Raw genomic sequence first — 17,384 nt, 5'->3', positions numbered from 1 at the left:
TTAAATCTGTCTTTTTTTTCCAATAATAAAGCTTTATTTAATTGGCATCAGGTATAAGGCCAAGCAAGACATAAACAGCATTCAAGAAGCATTATGTAGAGGGCAATGAGAGAATGCAGTTTGAATGTCATTAAGGGAATCATTGAACACATTACATAGTTTATTCATACTACACAGTGCAATACAAGCTTTGAAAGGGATGCTGACAAAATGAACCTATTTTTTAATATGTTATTTATTACTTTTTGTGTGCATTGGTGTTTTGCCCACATGTGTGCCTGTGTGTGGGTGTCAGGTCTCCCGGAAGAGAAATTATAGACAGTTGTGAGCCTACATGTGGGTGCTGGGAATTAAAGCCCGGTGCTCTGGATGAGCAGCCACTGAACCATCTCTCCAGGACCATTCCTTCTTCTAACACGTTTCTAGTTTGATGCAAATCTGATTCCCCGTTACAGTTCTTAAACGAAATTCTGAGACCCGCCTCCTAGACCAAAGCTTACGTTGGGGTAACGCGGTCCTTGTTCATATCCCAAGTACTTAGCCCCAATATAAGACAAGGACTTTTAAAATGCCATAAACCCATAACCACCCTATTGTTTCTAGCTGGGCGTGGGGCCTGAGGACGGTTGCTACTTGTGCATTCCTAGCATGGCTGTCCCCCAAAGCTCTAGTCTCCCCCACCAGCCCGTCCTGCTGGCGGCCATTCCTACTCAAAACCACGAAAAGCCTAGGCCGACAGTGGCTAGGCGCGAGGGCTCAGGGCGCCAACCCTGACGGAGGTCACCTTCTCCAGGGCAGCTCCTCGTCCTCCAGTTCGTTCTCTGTCACTGACCCCTCAATCACTGTTTCATCACTGTCACTGTCGGAGACCCGGGAACCTTTCTCCATCTTCCGCCCTCACTCGAGGGTCTTAATCTCCTCCTTTATCCGAAAGTAAAAGCACGCTTCGTGGGAGGGAGGAAACTGAGGCTTTAAAAAAGAAAAAGAACAACGACACGGAAGGCTTCTCTGGGCGGCTGAGGGCGCCAATATCCGCACTCGCGGCGCGGTCGTCGACGCGCGGGCTAAGCCGCTCTCGTGCTCGACGGACACCAGAGCGCAGCGCGCAACCGCAGGGGCCCGACAGGCCCAGGCCCCGCCCCCGGCACCCGGGGCCCCGCCCAAGCGCACGAGAGCCTGCCCAGGAGCACAAGGCTCCGCCCCTGCCCCCAGGTCCCGCCCCTCGCTCCCCCGTGGCTCCTCCCCGGCTCTCAGGCCTCAGCCTTGCCTCCGCAGCATGGCTAAGCAGGATGGCCATGAGCCATCTGCTCTGCTCTGAGATTCTGGTCTAACCAGATCATGGCCAGCTCTCAAGCCTGGTTTGGGCCGTTTTCTAATACTTCTGACTTGATTATCTACATGTCCCAGAGGCCTCGGCTCCAGAATATTCTAAAGCCAGAATATAATCTTAGACCCAGGGGATTTTACAGTCTACCAAGTGGCTCGTTACTTCTTTTGTTTGTATATTTGTTTGTTTTTCAAGACAAGGTTTCTCTGTGTAACCCTGGAAAGCCCTCTGTGAGTTTTAGACTAGCCTGCCTCTGACTCCTAAGTGCTGGGATTAATGATGTGTGCCACCACCGCCTGGCTGGATCCTTTTTTCTTTTTATTCATTTATTTGTTTGTTTGTTTACTTATTTATTATTACAGTTTATTCACTTTGTATCCCAGCTATAGCCCCCTCTCATCCCCTCCCAACCGAACCCTCATCTCCTCTCATGCCCCTCTCCAAGTCCACTGATAGGGGAGGTCCTCCTCCCCTTCCATCTGACCCTAGCCTATCAGGTCTCATCAGGACAGGCTGCATTGTCCTCCTCTGTGGCCTGGTAAGGCTGCCCCCACCTCAGGGGGAGGTGATCAAAGAGCCTGCCACTGAGTTCATGTCAGAGACAGTCCCTGTTCCTGTTACTAGGGTACCCACTTGGACACTGAGCTGCCACAGGCTACATCTGTGCAGGGGTTCTAGGTTAGCTCCCTGAATGGTCTTTGGATGGAGTATCAGTCTCAGAAAAGACCTCTTTGACTAGACTTTTTGGTTCTGTTGCTCTCCTTGTAGAGCTCCTGACCCCTCGGGTCTTTATATCTCTCCCTTCTTTCATAAGATTCCTTGCACTCTGCCCAAAATTTGGCTATGAGTCTCAGCATCTGCTTTGATGCCTTGCTGGGGAGAGTCTTTCAGAGGCCCTCTGTGATAGGCTCCTGTCCTATTTCCTGTTGACTGTCATCAGAACAAAATGACAGCCTACAGATTGGGAAAGGATTTTCACCAATCCTATATCTGATAGAGGGCTAATATCCAGAACTCAAGAAGTTAAACATCAACAAATCAAGTAATCCAATTAAAAAATGGGATCCAGAGCAAAACAGGGAATTCTCTGTAGAGGAATATAGAATAGCAAAGAAACACTTAAAGAAATGCTCAATGTCCCTAGCCATTGGGGAAACACAAATCAAAATGACCCTGAGATTTCACTTTACACCCATCAGAATGGCTAAGATCAAAAGCTCAAGTGACAATACATGCTAGAGAGAATGTGGAGAAAGGGGATCCCTACTCCATTGCTGGTGGGAATGTAAACTTGTACAACCATTGTGGAAATCAATCTGGTGCTTTCTCAGACAATTAGGAATAGCGCTTCCTCAAGATCCAGCTATACCACTCCTAGGCATGTATCCAAAATATGCTCAAGTACACAATAAGGACATTTGCTCAACCATCTTCATAACAGCTTTATTCTTAATAGCCAGAATCTGGAAACAACCCAGATGTCCCTCAACTGAGGAATGAGTACAGAAATTGTGGCACATTTACACAGTGAAATACTACTCAACAATTAAAAAACAAGGAAATCATGAAATTTGCAGGCAAATGGTGCGATCTAGAAAAAATCATCCTGAGTGAGTTATCCCAGAAGCAGAATATGGCATATACTCACTTATAAGTGGATACTAGGCATATCATAGAGGATAAACATACTAAAATCTGTACACCTAAAGAAGCTGAGCAAGAAAGAGGACCCTGAGTAAGAAGATCAATCCTCACTTAGAAAGGCAAATGGGATGGACATCGGAAGAGGGAGAAAACAGGGTCCTTACTTCTTAATCCCTTTGATACTACCTCCCTAAGTGTCCCCTAAAAGAAATGTTTGTCAAGGTTTTCTGATCTCCTAATCCAATAAACATTTTTTTCTCACTACACTACTCTATAAATTACTCTAAATACAGATTATATAGGAAAAGAAGTATATAACTATTAGGACTAATTAAGACAATGATGAGGCACACAGCAGATTCTATATGAAAGAGGTTTATTAGATGGAGAGATGAAGAGAGAGAGAGAGAGAGAGAGAGAGAAGAGAGAGGGAGACATGATGGGGGAAGAGCAGGGGTCCCCCCTCCAACAAAGAAAGGGGAGAGGGCAAGAGCCAAGAGCCACCTGGCCTGTGACACGATGACATCATAGGTTGCTAGGCAACTCAGAAACAGGTGCCTAAATACTAACAATAACTGCTTTTTCCTTTTATCAAATGTTATAATAGTGGTGGCTAACAACACCCAAAATTGATTATTTTCTCAATGAAGTTCTAGGATTTTTTTAAAAAAGTAATTCAATGATTTTTAAAAATTGTTGCATGTTCCTCTGTCTCTGTGCATGGGGGGACGAGCTGGTGGAGAGGCTGGTGTGGGGGTGGGTAGGTGGGCGTGGTGTTCAAAGAACACCTGCTTGCAGGAACTGGTTCTCTCCTTCCCCTGTGTGGGACCCAGGGATCAGACCTCGGTGGTCAAGCTTGGCAAGTGCTCTGCCGTCACATCCACCCTCTGAGGTGCCTTTCACATTTCAGCGATTCAAACTACCTGAAAGTTTTTGTTGTTCTAGAGACTGAATTGCAGGACTGGTGCACACTAGACAAGTGTCTGCCACTCAGCCCTGTCAAGGAGTCACAGAGTTGCCTGGGCTGACCTCCACGTACTCTGTAGTCCAGGCTGGCTTGAATTTGACATCCTCCTGCGTCAGTTTTCTGAGTAGTTGGGATTACAAACCCACATCACCAGGCCCAGCTTTATTTGAAGGTTTTAAATTCAAACTACAGTTGTACAACACATGACGCCATTCCAGCCAGTGATTGCCTGGCCATGTCCAAAGTCTCAGTTTGTGTAAGCACAATCAATGTGTAAGCACAACCACATAACTGCTCAAGACACATATCGCTGTCTACATGCTGTGTGAGAGCTTAAAGGTTCAGACAAGACTGAGTTTCTTCCTATCACTGGAATTTTTACTAGTATGTGTGTGTGTGTGTTAATTTTTTGTCAATAAGAGGGTGGAACTAGAATTTTCTAATGCCCCAATTCCTGCATTTTTATTCCCTGTAGTGGGTTCATCATTATTGCCTTTTATCTTTACTTATAGATCATATTTAAGCCACTGTTGTTTCACTGATAAAAACCATCAGGTTGGTTTTAAGTTTACAGAAACATTCTTCATAAGAATTAAGAGTAAGTAGACCTCCATTCCCTTCTTAATCTAATATGTTCTGTGTTAAAATGATATGTAAATTCCTATCTGTTCTCCTGCTCATCAACACTTTTGATCACTCAGCTCTACTTTCACCACTGGGCAGGAGAAAATGCATTCCCAACAAAGACTGATCAGTTGTTCTAGAGGCCATAAGCAGCAGTTCACTTTCCACTGACAGCAGCCTTTGTTCCAGGCACTAATAAGTTAAGTAGAGAAAATTTGGGGTGTCTGAGGTTAACTCTCATGCTTAATTCTTTTACTTTGTTGTTTGTTTTTTGTTATGAGACAGGGTTTCTCTCTTTAGCCTTGACTGTCCTGTATTCACTTTGTAGACCAGGCTGGACTCAGACTTACAGACATCTGCCTGCCTCTGTCTCCCCAGGAGGCTGGGATTACAGGTATGTACCACCATCCCCAGCTCTTTTAATGAGAGTTAGCAATTATGAAGCACAAAGGAGAAACGGCAGAGACAAACCTCAAGAACACAGTCATATTTTAAAGAAGAATGAAGGTCAGGGTTTCAGTGCAAGACAGAGAATAATGGACAAGGGTACCTGTGCAGGAAACGGTGCTGCCTTGCAGGTAAAACTGCTTTAGGGTGAGTTAGGTCAGAGAACTGACCCCTCCAGGGAAACCCAAGCATTTCAGAGGTGATGGGACCAGATACTCAAAGAGTAACTGAAAAGAAGGATAACTCAATTTTTTTTTGGTAGTTTGAATTAAAATTTTTTTTCAACTCTATTGAAAATACATAGAATTTGGTATTCACAACAATAATTGACCACTCTTGGAAGATGCTGAACACTGTTTATTATAAAATTAATAAAGGAACAAATGAAGCATTTATCCCACCTTTCCTATCAAATCTTTATTTTAGGATAACCACAGTTGATGAAAGAAAAATATTCCATTTTATAGAAATATGTAATATATTTTCTCTTTTTGAGAAAGGATCTTGTTATGTGAAAAAATGAAATTTGATGGTTCACTCTCAAAGGTATCGTGGCCCAGTTTGAGTCCAGCTACGCACGAACAGAAAACGCTATTCTTGTTGGTGTCGATATCCCTCCCCACATCTGGCTCCCTTGCCACCTGCATTCATGGGCACATCGCCACACACACACACACACACACACACACACACACAGATAGTTGATAATAATAAATCTCTTTTTAAAGGTGGAGAAAAAGAAATCAGAAAATCAAGGCCATCCCTGGCTACATAGAAATTTTACAGCCAGCCAGGATCACATAAGACCCTGCCTAAATAAAGGTGGAGGAAGAGCAAAACTAAAACCAATATAAACAAACAATATATAATTAAAAAAACCCAAATTTAATAGTTTCTGAACCAATGAGATTGTCCAATGAGCAACCTTCAAAATAATCATGTAAATGTACTTAAATTAATTTGTATGTCTGCAGATATAGAAAAATAAACAAAACCAAAAGAGCTTAATTATAGTTTTGATGCCAGGCAATGCAATGACTTTCTTTTTATAGCACAGCTACGTGCCACCCAGGACAGGCAGTACTGTAAATGTACTGCTAGGAGATTTATTTCATCACTTTGCAAACACCGTAGAATGTCCTTACACAATCTGAGATGGTAAAGGTCAGTGCCTTGACACGGCCTCTTGATGCAATGAAGACTCAGCAATCAGCAGATGTATGGGGTATGAGACAGCTGAGGAGGTTGCCAACACTTCTTGGAAGTCCTCTGCATGGAGGTGCATGGGGCTCTGTCTTCATTATATAATATTGTCTCTGCGTCTCTCTTCTAAGATAAACAAATATATTACAGGAAAGCCCACCCTAACTCCTTTAGGCTCATCTTGATTAGTTCTAACCACACAGCTCCGTTTCCCAGACAGATTCCATCTGAAGTCCCAGGAAGAACACGATCCAAGCCAGTAGATGGCTCCTCGATTTTAATGTAGTGCCTAAGCCACAGTCATGGAGATGTCATTTCCTCTTCACAAAGACGCTGGGTGTGACCGTGCACGCCTTCAGTCCCAGCACTCCGGAGTCAGAGGCTGGCCGACCTCTGTGAGATTGAGGCCAGCCTTGTCTACATAGTGGAGCACTGTCTCAAAAAACAATGTACAGTAACACATAATATCTTAGACTTTCACGTTCATCACCTGTCACCTACCAACTCACCCAGGACAACTTCTAGACCCTCTATGGGAATTATACTATAGAGGAGGGACATTTTGTGCCTCTATATTTTGTATTTTTACTGCTCTTTTTATGTTAGAAACAGAAATGCATTCCTTACAGCAGTCACTACAACCTCACGCTACAGAGCTGTGAGGCCCTGACATATACTATAGTATAAAATCCAGGTCTTAGTAAGGCACTGTGATATTTGTGCAAGGATGAAACCAGTCGCATCTCTACTATCAAGTGACAGAGACTGACCACTGTGGCACAGGCACTAAAAGCCATAAGGCCAGAGCTGGCTCTTAGTGCCTCCTAGCAAAGAGAAATATGAGGTTTTTTAATGGAAGGTCAGAGCTGAGAGCTAGTTAATCAGCTACAAGCTAGTTACACTGGTAAAGATCAAGCAAGCAATCAATGTTGGCAGGCCTCGGCTGAGACAGATAAAAGACAAGTAATTACGATGACTAGAAACCCAAATAATGTGGACATTACTGTCCAATTTGTCATCCTTCCCCTCCAACATTCGTTTCACCTACTCATTTTCTTTTTGCCTGGCCTGTTTCAGCTTTCTACCTCGTACACATTCTCTCTAATGTAATGCCAATGTTATTGGATGGCGGAATACCTCATATTCTTCTCAGAGAACTGAAATTTCCAAAATGTGTTCTGCATGTTATGACTTCTTTTTTCCAGTTTCTCTTCACTCTCACAACTACCTGACCAGTAGTGGTAAGTGGGAGGGACAGAGAAAGGAAGGCAGGAAAGGCCATGCCAAGTGCTAGTTTGTGAGAACAAGAGTTCAAAGGACTTTCAACAATATATGCTTTCAACAATATATGTATCAACATAAAGTCAGTTCTACATGTATTCATTAAAGAATATATATGCTTATAATTAAGTAAATTATATCAAAGATAATTGCGATATGTACAAAAGAACTCATTAACTTTTAGTTCTTTTGACGTATTTTACTATAAGATCAGTAAAAGAAAAGCAGGAACTAAGAGGTTGTGATGTATGGAATGCATCTGCTGTATAAATTATGTACGCTATATAGCATGACAGGCTCTTCTAATGCTGCAAATCCTAGTTTTTCCCGTAACAAAGGCTCTGTGCTTGGCCAAATTTCAGTCACGTTTCCCAAACGCTGGGCTCTATCGCACAGTTCCTTCAAACGTGTAGCCTTTGCAAAGATTTCTGATAAATCAGCATAGCAAAAACTCTCCAGCCCCAGATTCCTGACCGCACTCAACAGGTGGCCTACCTCTTCCACTCCCCGCAGTTACGCCCTAGCCCGCGGGCCTATGTATTCAGGAAGGGCCCTATTGTACCTACTGCCTCCTGATCTCCCTTGCTTCGGCTATTTTAGCTCTTTAATATGTCCCTCTTACTGACCCCCGCACTTGGCTATCGATTCCCACTGTCCATGCTAAATGCATATCTGAGCCAAGCTCTGTTTTCCACTCTTAGAACCTGTTTCAGAGACTCCGGTGCCTATTAGAAAAAGTTTTCCTTGCACAATACTCTAGCAAGTGTAATCAATTATTATTATTTTAAACACAGTCCACCACCCCCTGCAGATAACTGGATATCAAATATTACCAATGAATTTCTGAATACTTTTATCTGAAGGCATCTGTGTATTGCTGGGACCTGCCATTATTTTCAAGTTGATTCTCTCATAAGAAGTCTTGTAAGGATTTTGTAGGTTTAACTTGCCACTGATCTCTGACACACACTTCTGACCACTTGCTCTGGGAGGATGTAGCCTATTCAAATGATTACTTAATTTGGGGAACCCGGAGTATGGAAGTCTATCTATTTCTTCTCTGCTGAGGTCTCCTCTCCCTTTGTACCTTCTGGTCTGGATTTTACCAGGCTGGCTCCCTTTTGAACAGAGTCTGTACCTAGTTCACGGGAAACACTTTTTGCCGGAACAAATTCTAATAGAGCACACTGATCACTCCCTTTGCTCTACCATCAGATCCAATCACTTTGTACCCATCCATTTCCCCAAGCGTGAACCAGACATCAGCCTTCCATGACCCTAAGTGCAAAGGGCACATGGCAACCTTTCAGGAATTCTCTGTGAAGTGCTTTCTAGCCTTGGGTAGAGGAAAGAATCGAGTCACAGCCCACCAGCTGCTCTCTCAAAAGAAGGCATCAAATGACAGACCCCTGCACATCGTCCTTTTCTCTGACATTTGACATCCTAAGTACAGATGATGACTGCTAGCCACACTACCTTAAATGCCTATGGGGTTGCTGACACACAGTTGATTGTAGAATATCCTTAGCTATTGTTCTCGGCTTGTTAAAAACTTTCAATCTAACATAAGAAGATACTTTTATAAATTCAGGATAAGAAAAAACAATCTTTGGGGCCAGCAAGACAACTCTGCTGGCAAGAATGCTTATTGCTAACACCCACGTGATAGGAGGAGAGAACTGGGTGCAGCAAGTTATTCTCTAACCTACACGAGCATGTGCTGGCAAGCTCCTCCTCTTAAGTAAGTAAATAAACAGATTGATAAATAAATAAATACCTAAATTTAAACTCTAAGAAAGAAAGAGTTTTTGAGATGTCAAATTACCACACCAAAAAGATGGAAGTGAGATTAAGAGCTTATATTAATCCAATAAATTAAGAGTTTATATTAATCCAAAGATACAATCCTCTTTTGTAATCAGAAGATACTTATAACATATATAACTAGAAGATTAAAACCTAGAATATAAAGAATATCTAAATATCAATAAAAATATATTAGTGATCTGACTTAATAGGCATTTTGAAGAAGAAAATAGGACTAGAATCACATAAAAAGAAGCAAGAGTATGGGGCTGGAGAGATGGCTCAGCAGTTGAGGCTACTGGTTGCTCTTCCAAAGGATGAAGGTTCAGTTTCCAGCACATACAGTGATTGACACTCAACTGTCTATAACTAGGTTCCAGAGGACTGACACCCTCGTCCGGCCTCTTCCAGCAGCAGGCATGCAAGTGGTGCCAGGCATATGTACAGGCATAACAGCCATAAACATAAAATTGATTATTTTAGAGGTCTGAGGGTGTAATACGATTTAAAGCCATCATAAGATGCAATTGCATTCTCAACAGATTGGCAAATACGGAACCTGTAGGAACCACCAAGAGAGCACGAGGAACTGGTGTATTTCACTAGGAAAAATCTAAGTTGATACAAGCAGTGTGAGAACAAGTGTGGCACTGGATCCTAAATAAAACACACATCCTAAGCACCAGTAATCGCACTCCTAAAGAACTGCCTACATAGCAGCACCAGGACATACACATAACATAAATAAGAGACATAAATAATCCAATAAGAGACATAAATAATCCAATTGTCTCACTATGAGGAAATAAGCCTAACTGCGCATCAAGAGAATTCATACCATTGAGGTATTTTATGTGTAGTCTATATCATAACTAAGGAATGAGTGAAGACATCTACAGCAGTGAATTTTAGAAGACATCTACTAGGATTAAAAGCATGCACCACCATGCCTGACTCCTACAGATATTTTTAAATCAAGCTACCTCTCCCTGAGGGGGGAACAGCCTTGCCAGGCCACAGAGGAGAAAAATACATCCAGTCCTGATGAGACCTGATAAACTAGTGTCAGATGGAAGGGGAGCAGGACCTCCCCTATCAGTGGACTTGGAGAGGGGCAGGGAGGAGAAGAGGGAGGGAGGGTGGGGTTGGGAGGGAATGAGAGAGGGGGCTACAGCTGGGATACAAAGCAAAAAAACTGTAATTAATATAAAAAATAAAAATAAAAAAGATTGGTCAAATGCATGAAAAGAAAACTCACAAAGAGGGTAAGCTTCACTTGCTTAGCCAAAAAGCAGTGAATTTAAATAAAATTTAAAAATTAGAATACCCAAGTGGTAGTGCATACCTGTAATCTCAGCACTCTGGGAGGCAAAGGCAGGCAGATCTCTGTGAGTTTGAGGCCAGCCTGGTCTACAAATTGAGTCTAGGACTACCAAGGCTACACAGAGAAACCCTGTCTCAAAAAACGAAAACAATACCCAGAATAGTGGCACTTTTTTGTTGTTTACATTTTTAGTGTGTGTCTGTGTAAATCTAGATTCTACATAAGAGAGAAAACATGGATGTTTTGGCTTTCTTGCCCCACTGATTACCTTCTCTTTGTTCTCCTCTCTCCCTGTCCTTTAGACCTCTTCCCCTCCCCTGAGAGCCCTTCTATTTTTACATCCTATGTACATGGATGCTTATAGTTACATTTGGATTCTGTAAGAGAAATCATGCAATACGTGTTTTGACTGGCTTCTTTCATTTGATATGCTCTTAGGTTCCAGCTACTCTCCTGCAGATGACATATCATCATTATGGCCAAATAAAATTCCATTGTGTATAAACACCACATTTTCTTTTTCCGTTCATCTGTCACTGGGCATCTGGTCTGGTTTCAAATCTTCCCTATTGCAAATGATCCATTGGTTACAGTGTTTACTTTCAGATGATGTGCAAAAGGTAATCTCCAAAGATTTAACATTCCTGTTTAACTGACAAATAGGAGTCAAAATCCTGATGTGACCTTCAACAATGCCAACATCTCCTCTAAATACTCAGCCATCTTTAGTACTTCCTTGCTGATTTTGTAGGATATATTTTCCTATATGTATGTATAGACTGTAATGTTTGTAAATTCTCTTGAGCTCCCTTAAATTCTACGCCAATAATTTAGTGGCCTTAGATAAAACAAAAAACAAACAAACAAACACTCCACAGCCCATTAGCAGCATCTAGTGGTTACTAGGAAATAAGACATTTTCCTACATAAAGCAACACTTGACCAGCCAATCTATTTTATGGGGGAAAAATCCTCCTTAAATCTTTAATCAAAGGTCTCCTGTCAATATTTTACATCCGTAAGAGTGTGTGTCAGGCTATGAACATACACAGTATTTGTTACATCATCAAAGAACCTTTACCTTAAGCCTATTTGAGGTACCTGCTTTCTATACACCTTCCCAGTCTCCCTTTAGCACACTGAATTTGCCCTCTTGACTTTTTTTTTTTTTTCTGCGTCTTCAGGTTCTGCTGGAGGTGGGTGGTCCTTGATTAGGGAGAGAAGGGGCATTCCCAATTTCTGCTTTAGGTAGTTGTAGAACTCTGGTTGAAGTGCCTACTGTCTCCACCAGAGCTTGAGCCCTACTGAAGGCAATACTCTTCCTTAAAAGTCAAGAGGTCATTTCTAAAATGGAAGATTCTCTCATTATCATTCCAGAGCAAGAAGGGAGAGCCTGAGGACCAGGTACTTCAGCCTCATTTCTTGACCATCTTAGAGACCTTTTCTAACTCTTCCGTGCCTTAATCTAAACATCTGCAATTAGATATGATTACTCCTGTTCCTGCAGTTACATAGATAGCACACTATAATCAGTTATGAAAATTGAAAATGTTTTTACGCACAGAAAAATCTGTAAAGCCTATATTAGAGATGTATTTGAGCTGACAGTTCTGCAAGCAGTGAAGTTCAAGACCAGACGGCATCCTAACATGGTGATGACATCTGTATTAGTGGACATCTGTATTTCATCACCACACAATGTGCGTGTGAGACTGACGAGTTGCTGTATACAAGAGAGACCCAGGTAAAAGGAAGGCGAGATACTTGATTTTCAATCCACTCTAGAATAAGTCCAGCCTTGCACACCCTGAACTTCTCCTGAGAGATGGATACTAACCCCAACCAAAAGAGGTACCCCATAGCTTAGTCACCGTTCTCTGGCCTTTACCCAATAAACACTCCACTTGGAGAAGTGAAATTTAAATGTGCATCAGTAGGGACAAACTGTCACCAGCATTAGGGTTGCATCCTTTTGCTCTACCCAGGTAGAAATCATGAGTCACGAGTTGACAGGAGTTTTTCTACGCAGGCAGTCCTGGGCCCTTTAGTGCCCAAGGCTTAGGGGCTGGCCTGGCAGACCAGAGGTTTAAAGTGTCAAGCCCTGAGGGGTAGAGGCCTATGGCACTGGCCTTTAGAAGTTGGAGTCACAACTTCAGGCACTCGGATTGGAGCCTTGTAATGCTGGACTTTAAGCACCAGTTGCTGCAGCAGTTGGCTACTTTAATCCCTCGTTTCCAGCAGCTGTGAATACAGCCAGCAGGTAACATCAGGCAGTGCTCACTAGAGTGACAGCTCCTGAACAGGTCTCAAGCGTTTGGACCCTCAGCCTAGATGCTAATGTTAGAGCTCTTCTACCTGGGGTGTTGAACCTTTGCCTTTAACAGCAACTATCATTATATCTTCCAGGGTCAGGATGTGAGACACTTGACCTGTAAGGCATGGCAGCTCCTGGGAACTCATCCAGTGACCAGCACCTGTAGTGTCTTCCTCAGCAGTTTGCAGCCTTCTTTGTCGCTGCCAACTTTGCTTCCTGTCCTGGTCGCCCTCTGGAGTTCTTCGGCTGCTCTTTTGCTACTACCACCACAGCCACCTTCACTACTGCTAACCCTCCATTGCTGTGTTCGCCATCTTTTCCTGTGTAACCAGATCGGCCCACTCTAGTGACATCTTTTTTTTTCTTTTATTATTATTCTTTTTTTTTTAATTTTTCATCAATTACACTTTATTCATTCTGCATCCCCCCATAAGCCCCTCCCTCCTCCCCTCCCAATCCCACCCTCCCTCCTCCCTCTGCATGCATGCCACTCCCCAAGTCCACTAATAGGGGAGGTTCTCCTCTCCTTTCTGATCTTAGTCCATCAGTTCACATCAAAAGTGGCTGCATTGTCCTCTACTATGGCCTGGTAAGGCTGCTCCCCCCCAGAGGGAGGTGATCAAAGAGCAGGCCAATCAGATTATGTCAGAGGCAGTCCCTCTTCCCATTACTATGTAACCCAATTGGACTCTGAACTGCCCTGGGCTACATCTGTGCAGGGGTTCTGGGTTATCTCTATGAATAGTCCTTGGTTGGAGTATGAGTCTCTGGGAAGTTCCCTGTGTTCAAATTTTCTTGTTCTGTTGCTCTCCTTGTGGAGACCCTGTCCTCTCCAGCTCTTACTATTTCCCAGTTCTTACATAAAATTCCCTTCCCTCTGCCCAACAGTTGCCCATCAGGCTCAGCATCTGCTTTGATAGTCTGTAGGGCAGAGGCTTTCAGAGGCCCTCTGTGGGAGGTTCCTAGGTGGTTTCCTGTTTTCTTCTTCTTCTGATGTCCATCCTCTTTGCCTTTCCAGATGGGGATTGGACATTTTAGTTAGGGTCCTCTCTCTTGCTTAGTTTCTTTAGATGCACAGGTTTTAGTGGGTTTGTCCTATGTTGTATGTCTATATGAGTGAGTATATACCATGTGTGTCTTTTTGCTTCTGGGACAACTCACTCAGGATGATCCTTTCCAGATCCCACCATTTACCTGCAAATTTCATGATTTCCTTATTTTTCATTGCTGAGTAATATTCCATTGTGTAGATGTACCACAATTTCTGCATCCATTCTTCAGTTGAGGGGCATCTGGGTTGTAGAATGGATACGTAAACTAAACCCAGCAGTCTGTTGCATACAAGAAACACACCTAAGACACAAAGATAGACATTACCTGAGGGTAAAGGGTTGAAAGATGACTTTCCAAGCAAACGGACCCAAGAAGCAAGCAGGAGTAGCCATTCTAATATCTGATAAAATAGACTTTCAACCAAAATTAATAAAAAGAGATGGGGAAGGATACTTCATACTCATCAAGGGAAAATTCCACCAGGAAGACATCACAATCCTGAACATCTATGCCCCAAATACAAGGGCACCCACATTTGTGAAAGAAACATTGATAAAATTTAAAGCACATATAGATCCCCACACATTAATAGTGGGAGACTTCAACACCCCACTCTCTAGTGACATCTAATGATAAAGATGGAAAGAAGGCAAGAAAAGATCGCTCAAGAGAAGACTTTCTTGGCCCCAATGTTGAGCCACAAATGGTAGTGTACATTTATAATTCAAGCACTGGGGAATTGGAGACAAGAGGATGAGGAGTGTAAAGCCATTCTTGGATACATAGTGTAGTTAAAGACTAGCCTTGGATAAGATACTATCTCATCCATCCCCCTTCCTACAATCAACAAATAATATAATAATGGGCCTAGTGTTACAACGCCAAGAATGGCACAGAGAGGTATCTCCTAGCTAACTGGAAAAGTGAGCTAAACAGTCTAATTACATGGCCAGGAGGGGCTGTGGCAATTATGGTACAGTCATTTGCACAAATGAAAGACTGTGTTTGAAGTAAGCATAGACTTTCTTTGGGGAATGCTGCCCTTTTGACCTGACTGAGAATAGCAATGGATAATCAGGTTCATCTCGTGTTCCTCGCCTCTCATTTTGATTAGCACACTGCTTCCCAGTTGTTCCAGGTTGTCTGTGGTGGTCATGACTGGAACAATCCATGGTTGTGATTCTAGGTTGTCCTCATGGTGGAAGGGCCTGTCTAAAAGCTCACTCTTAACAGTTTTATTACTCGAGAGAAAACATTAGAAGGGTTTTTACAATAAGGAGTGGTTGAAAAATAAGAACTCTGTTCCTAGAGAGTTCATCTGGTCTTTTTGCTTATCTGCCTGAGGCCATTTAGATCATTATTATTCTAGATGAGAGGCACAGGTCATGTGTGCCCGAATCTCCATGGTATTTTGTTAAAAACGAAAATTGCTCGAGCCTCTTTAAGATCTGTTCAGTTGGCCTCTGGGAAGAAGACAGAGGTCTGTACCTATTAAACAACTCCTTCCCCAGTGTATCTTCAGGTACACTAAACTCTGTTCACTTTCTTTGCATCCTCTCAGTAGTAGGGGTCAGACCCAATGCCTCACACATTCTCTACTATTGAGCAATCTCCATCCAAGCCCTGTCTACTTCAGGGCACACAAGACCCACACAGGATTCACCTCTAATTCACCACGGATATGACTCACCTCAAATTCTCCACAGACAGGACTCACCTCGAATTCATCACGGCTGTAGGCACACTTAGAGGCAACGCTAAGAGGCATCTGCAAAAGATAGACTTAAGTAGGACAATGATAGGGAGTGCATATGACAAGCTTCGGATTCAAGTTTTGGCTATCCCAATTTTACGTTGCCCTGGTCATGCCTGGGCAAAAGGGTTAGGGAGGGTTTTGTTTTGTTTTAAGCAATAGCTCCAGAGAGTAATGAAGGTTCATTTTTCCATTTGTTCTGAAATAAATCTACTTATAGATCCCAAAATATATATCCCTACATTGACCTTTTCAAGGGAGGGGTCCTGTGGCAATCATATGCCCCGCCTCTGAAAGAAACGGAAGTTCAAGCGATCAATTTGGGAGTATCAACTAGATTTTTTCAAGTAAAGATGTAAGAAATAGAGGCCAGTCCACATGGAGACCAAAATACAAGAGAAGCAGCCTCTCTCCCTCTCCTCTTATATGAAGATATGCTGTGAGTACATGTAATTTTGAGTCTTTGAGGAGGTGGTAGTTTTTTAAAGTGTTTTCATTGAGCTTCCAGTGGTTTTGTGTCTAGCTTGAATAACCCCCCCTCAGTCCTGTTACAAAGCTTGGGTCGGAGTAAAACACCTAAATATATAAAATTAGCTCCTCTCCCTCAATAAATCCTAATTCAGTTTTTGGGGGGTTAGGGAGAGAAATTCCTTGGTGGTTTTCACAAGCACTTCATGTGAATTTTTTTTTTAATCATCAAACACTTTAAGAAAACATGGAAAAACCAATGAAGAACATAACAATTTAAGTAATAATTTCACTTCTACATTCACTCAGGTAAGAGTGAAGGCAAGTGTCCAAGTTTCCATTGCAACACAGATTTGTGCATCTGTGCGATGCCCTGAGGCCAGATTTCAGCACGTTGAAGGAAGCACACGATGGGCTTGTTAGTACTTGTCTCCACCTGCCGTTGGCCAATGGCGAAACCCACATTTCCCCAAGTCACCCCAGGGAGAAGTGAAGCTGATTGGCTTTAGCTGGGAGCACGTCACTTAACTCCCTCTGGTAAACCATGTGGATTATTCTCCACCTATCTGAAACCCTTTCAAATGATACAGAGACTCATCTGGGGTGACTTTCTCTACCTTGGAGGTGGGCTGAAGGGTCCCGGGGCCAACCTCGACATTGTCTGCCACTACGTGGCTACCCTCCAGATTTCTGAGGTCTTCTCGGGCTCCTGCTGATAGCTGTACAGGTGTGCCAACCACAAAGGGCATGTCTTTGACCCACTCTGAACTGTCCTTTCACCTTAACTGTGTTTCACAGATTAGGGAGAGGAGATGAAATCAGTTAGACCTCCATTCCTTTATCCTTCTCCACAATTCCTAGGGCACAAACAGGTCAGCAAATTTGCTGACTTCAGAATGATCCCTTCCGAAGAAGCCAGATCCTTTCAGACCGAGTTCTAAAGCCCCAATTCCTTAGGCTAAGGGTGAGTTGTTTGGTTTTTTTTAATCAAAACTTTGCCGCTCAAGGCTTCCAGCTCCACCTCTCAGTGTTGTGCTTGAACCTTCATATAAAGCAGCTTATCCTTCCTGTTCTGGCTCTGCATGGGCTATCTTGAAGAAACTGAGGCAAAGGGTGCAAATATTGCTTCCTGGAAAGTTGTCAATGGCTGGATTATCGAAGGTCTAAGACACA

At 42.9% G+C, this 17,384-nt stretch overlaps 1 protein-coding gene across 1 annotated transcript in view; it reads right to left on the bottom strand.

Annotated features, from left to right (window-relative positions):
• Ankrd31 (ankyrin repeat domain 31) overlaps positions 1 to 1,063 on the bottom strand; it is a 151,295-nt gene extending 150,232 nt beyond the window's left edge. The window contains 1 exon segment of the mRNA XM_060386149.1: positions 785 to 1,063. Within this exon segment, the coding sequence (XP_060242132.1) occupies positions 785 to 888 (104 nt within the window). The 5' untranslated portion in view covers positions 889 to 1,063.
• Positions 1,064 to 17,384: the final 16,321 nt, after the last annotated feature.

The sequence above is a fragment of the Meriones unguiculatus genome, chromosome 6 (assembly GCF_030254825.1).
Source record: "Meriones unguiculatus strain TT.TT164.6M chromosome 6, Bangor_MerUng_6.1, whole genome shotgun sequence".
NCBI classification, from domain to species: Eukaryota; Metazoa; Chordata; class Mammalia; order Rodentia; family Muridae; genus Meriones; species Meriones unguiculatus.
The sequence above is the reverse complement of the archived record's forward strand: the minus strand, read 5'-3'. Positions and strand labels throughout refer to the sequence as shown.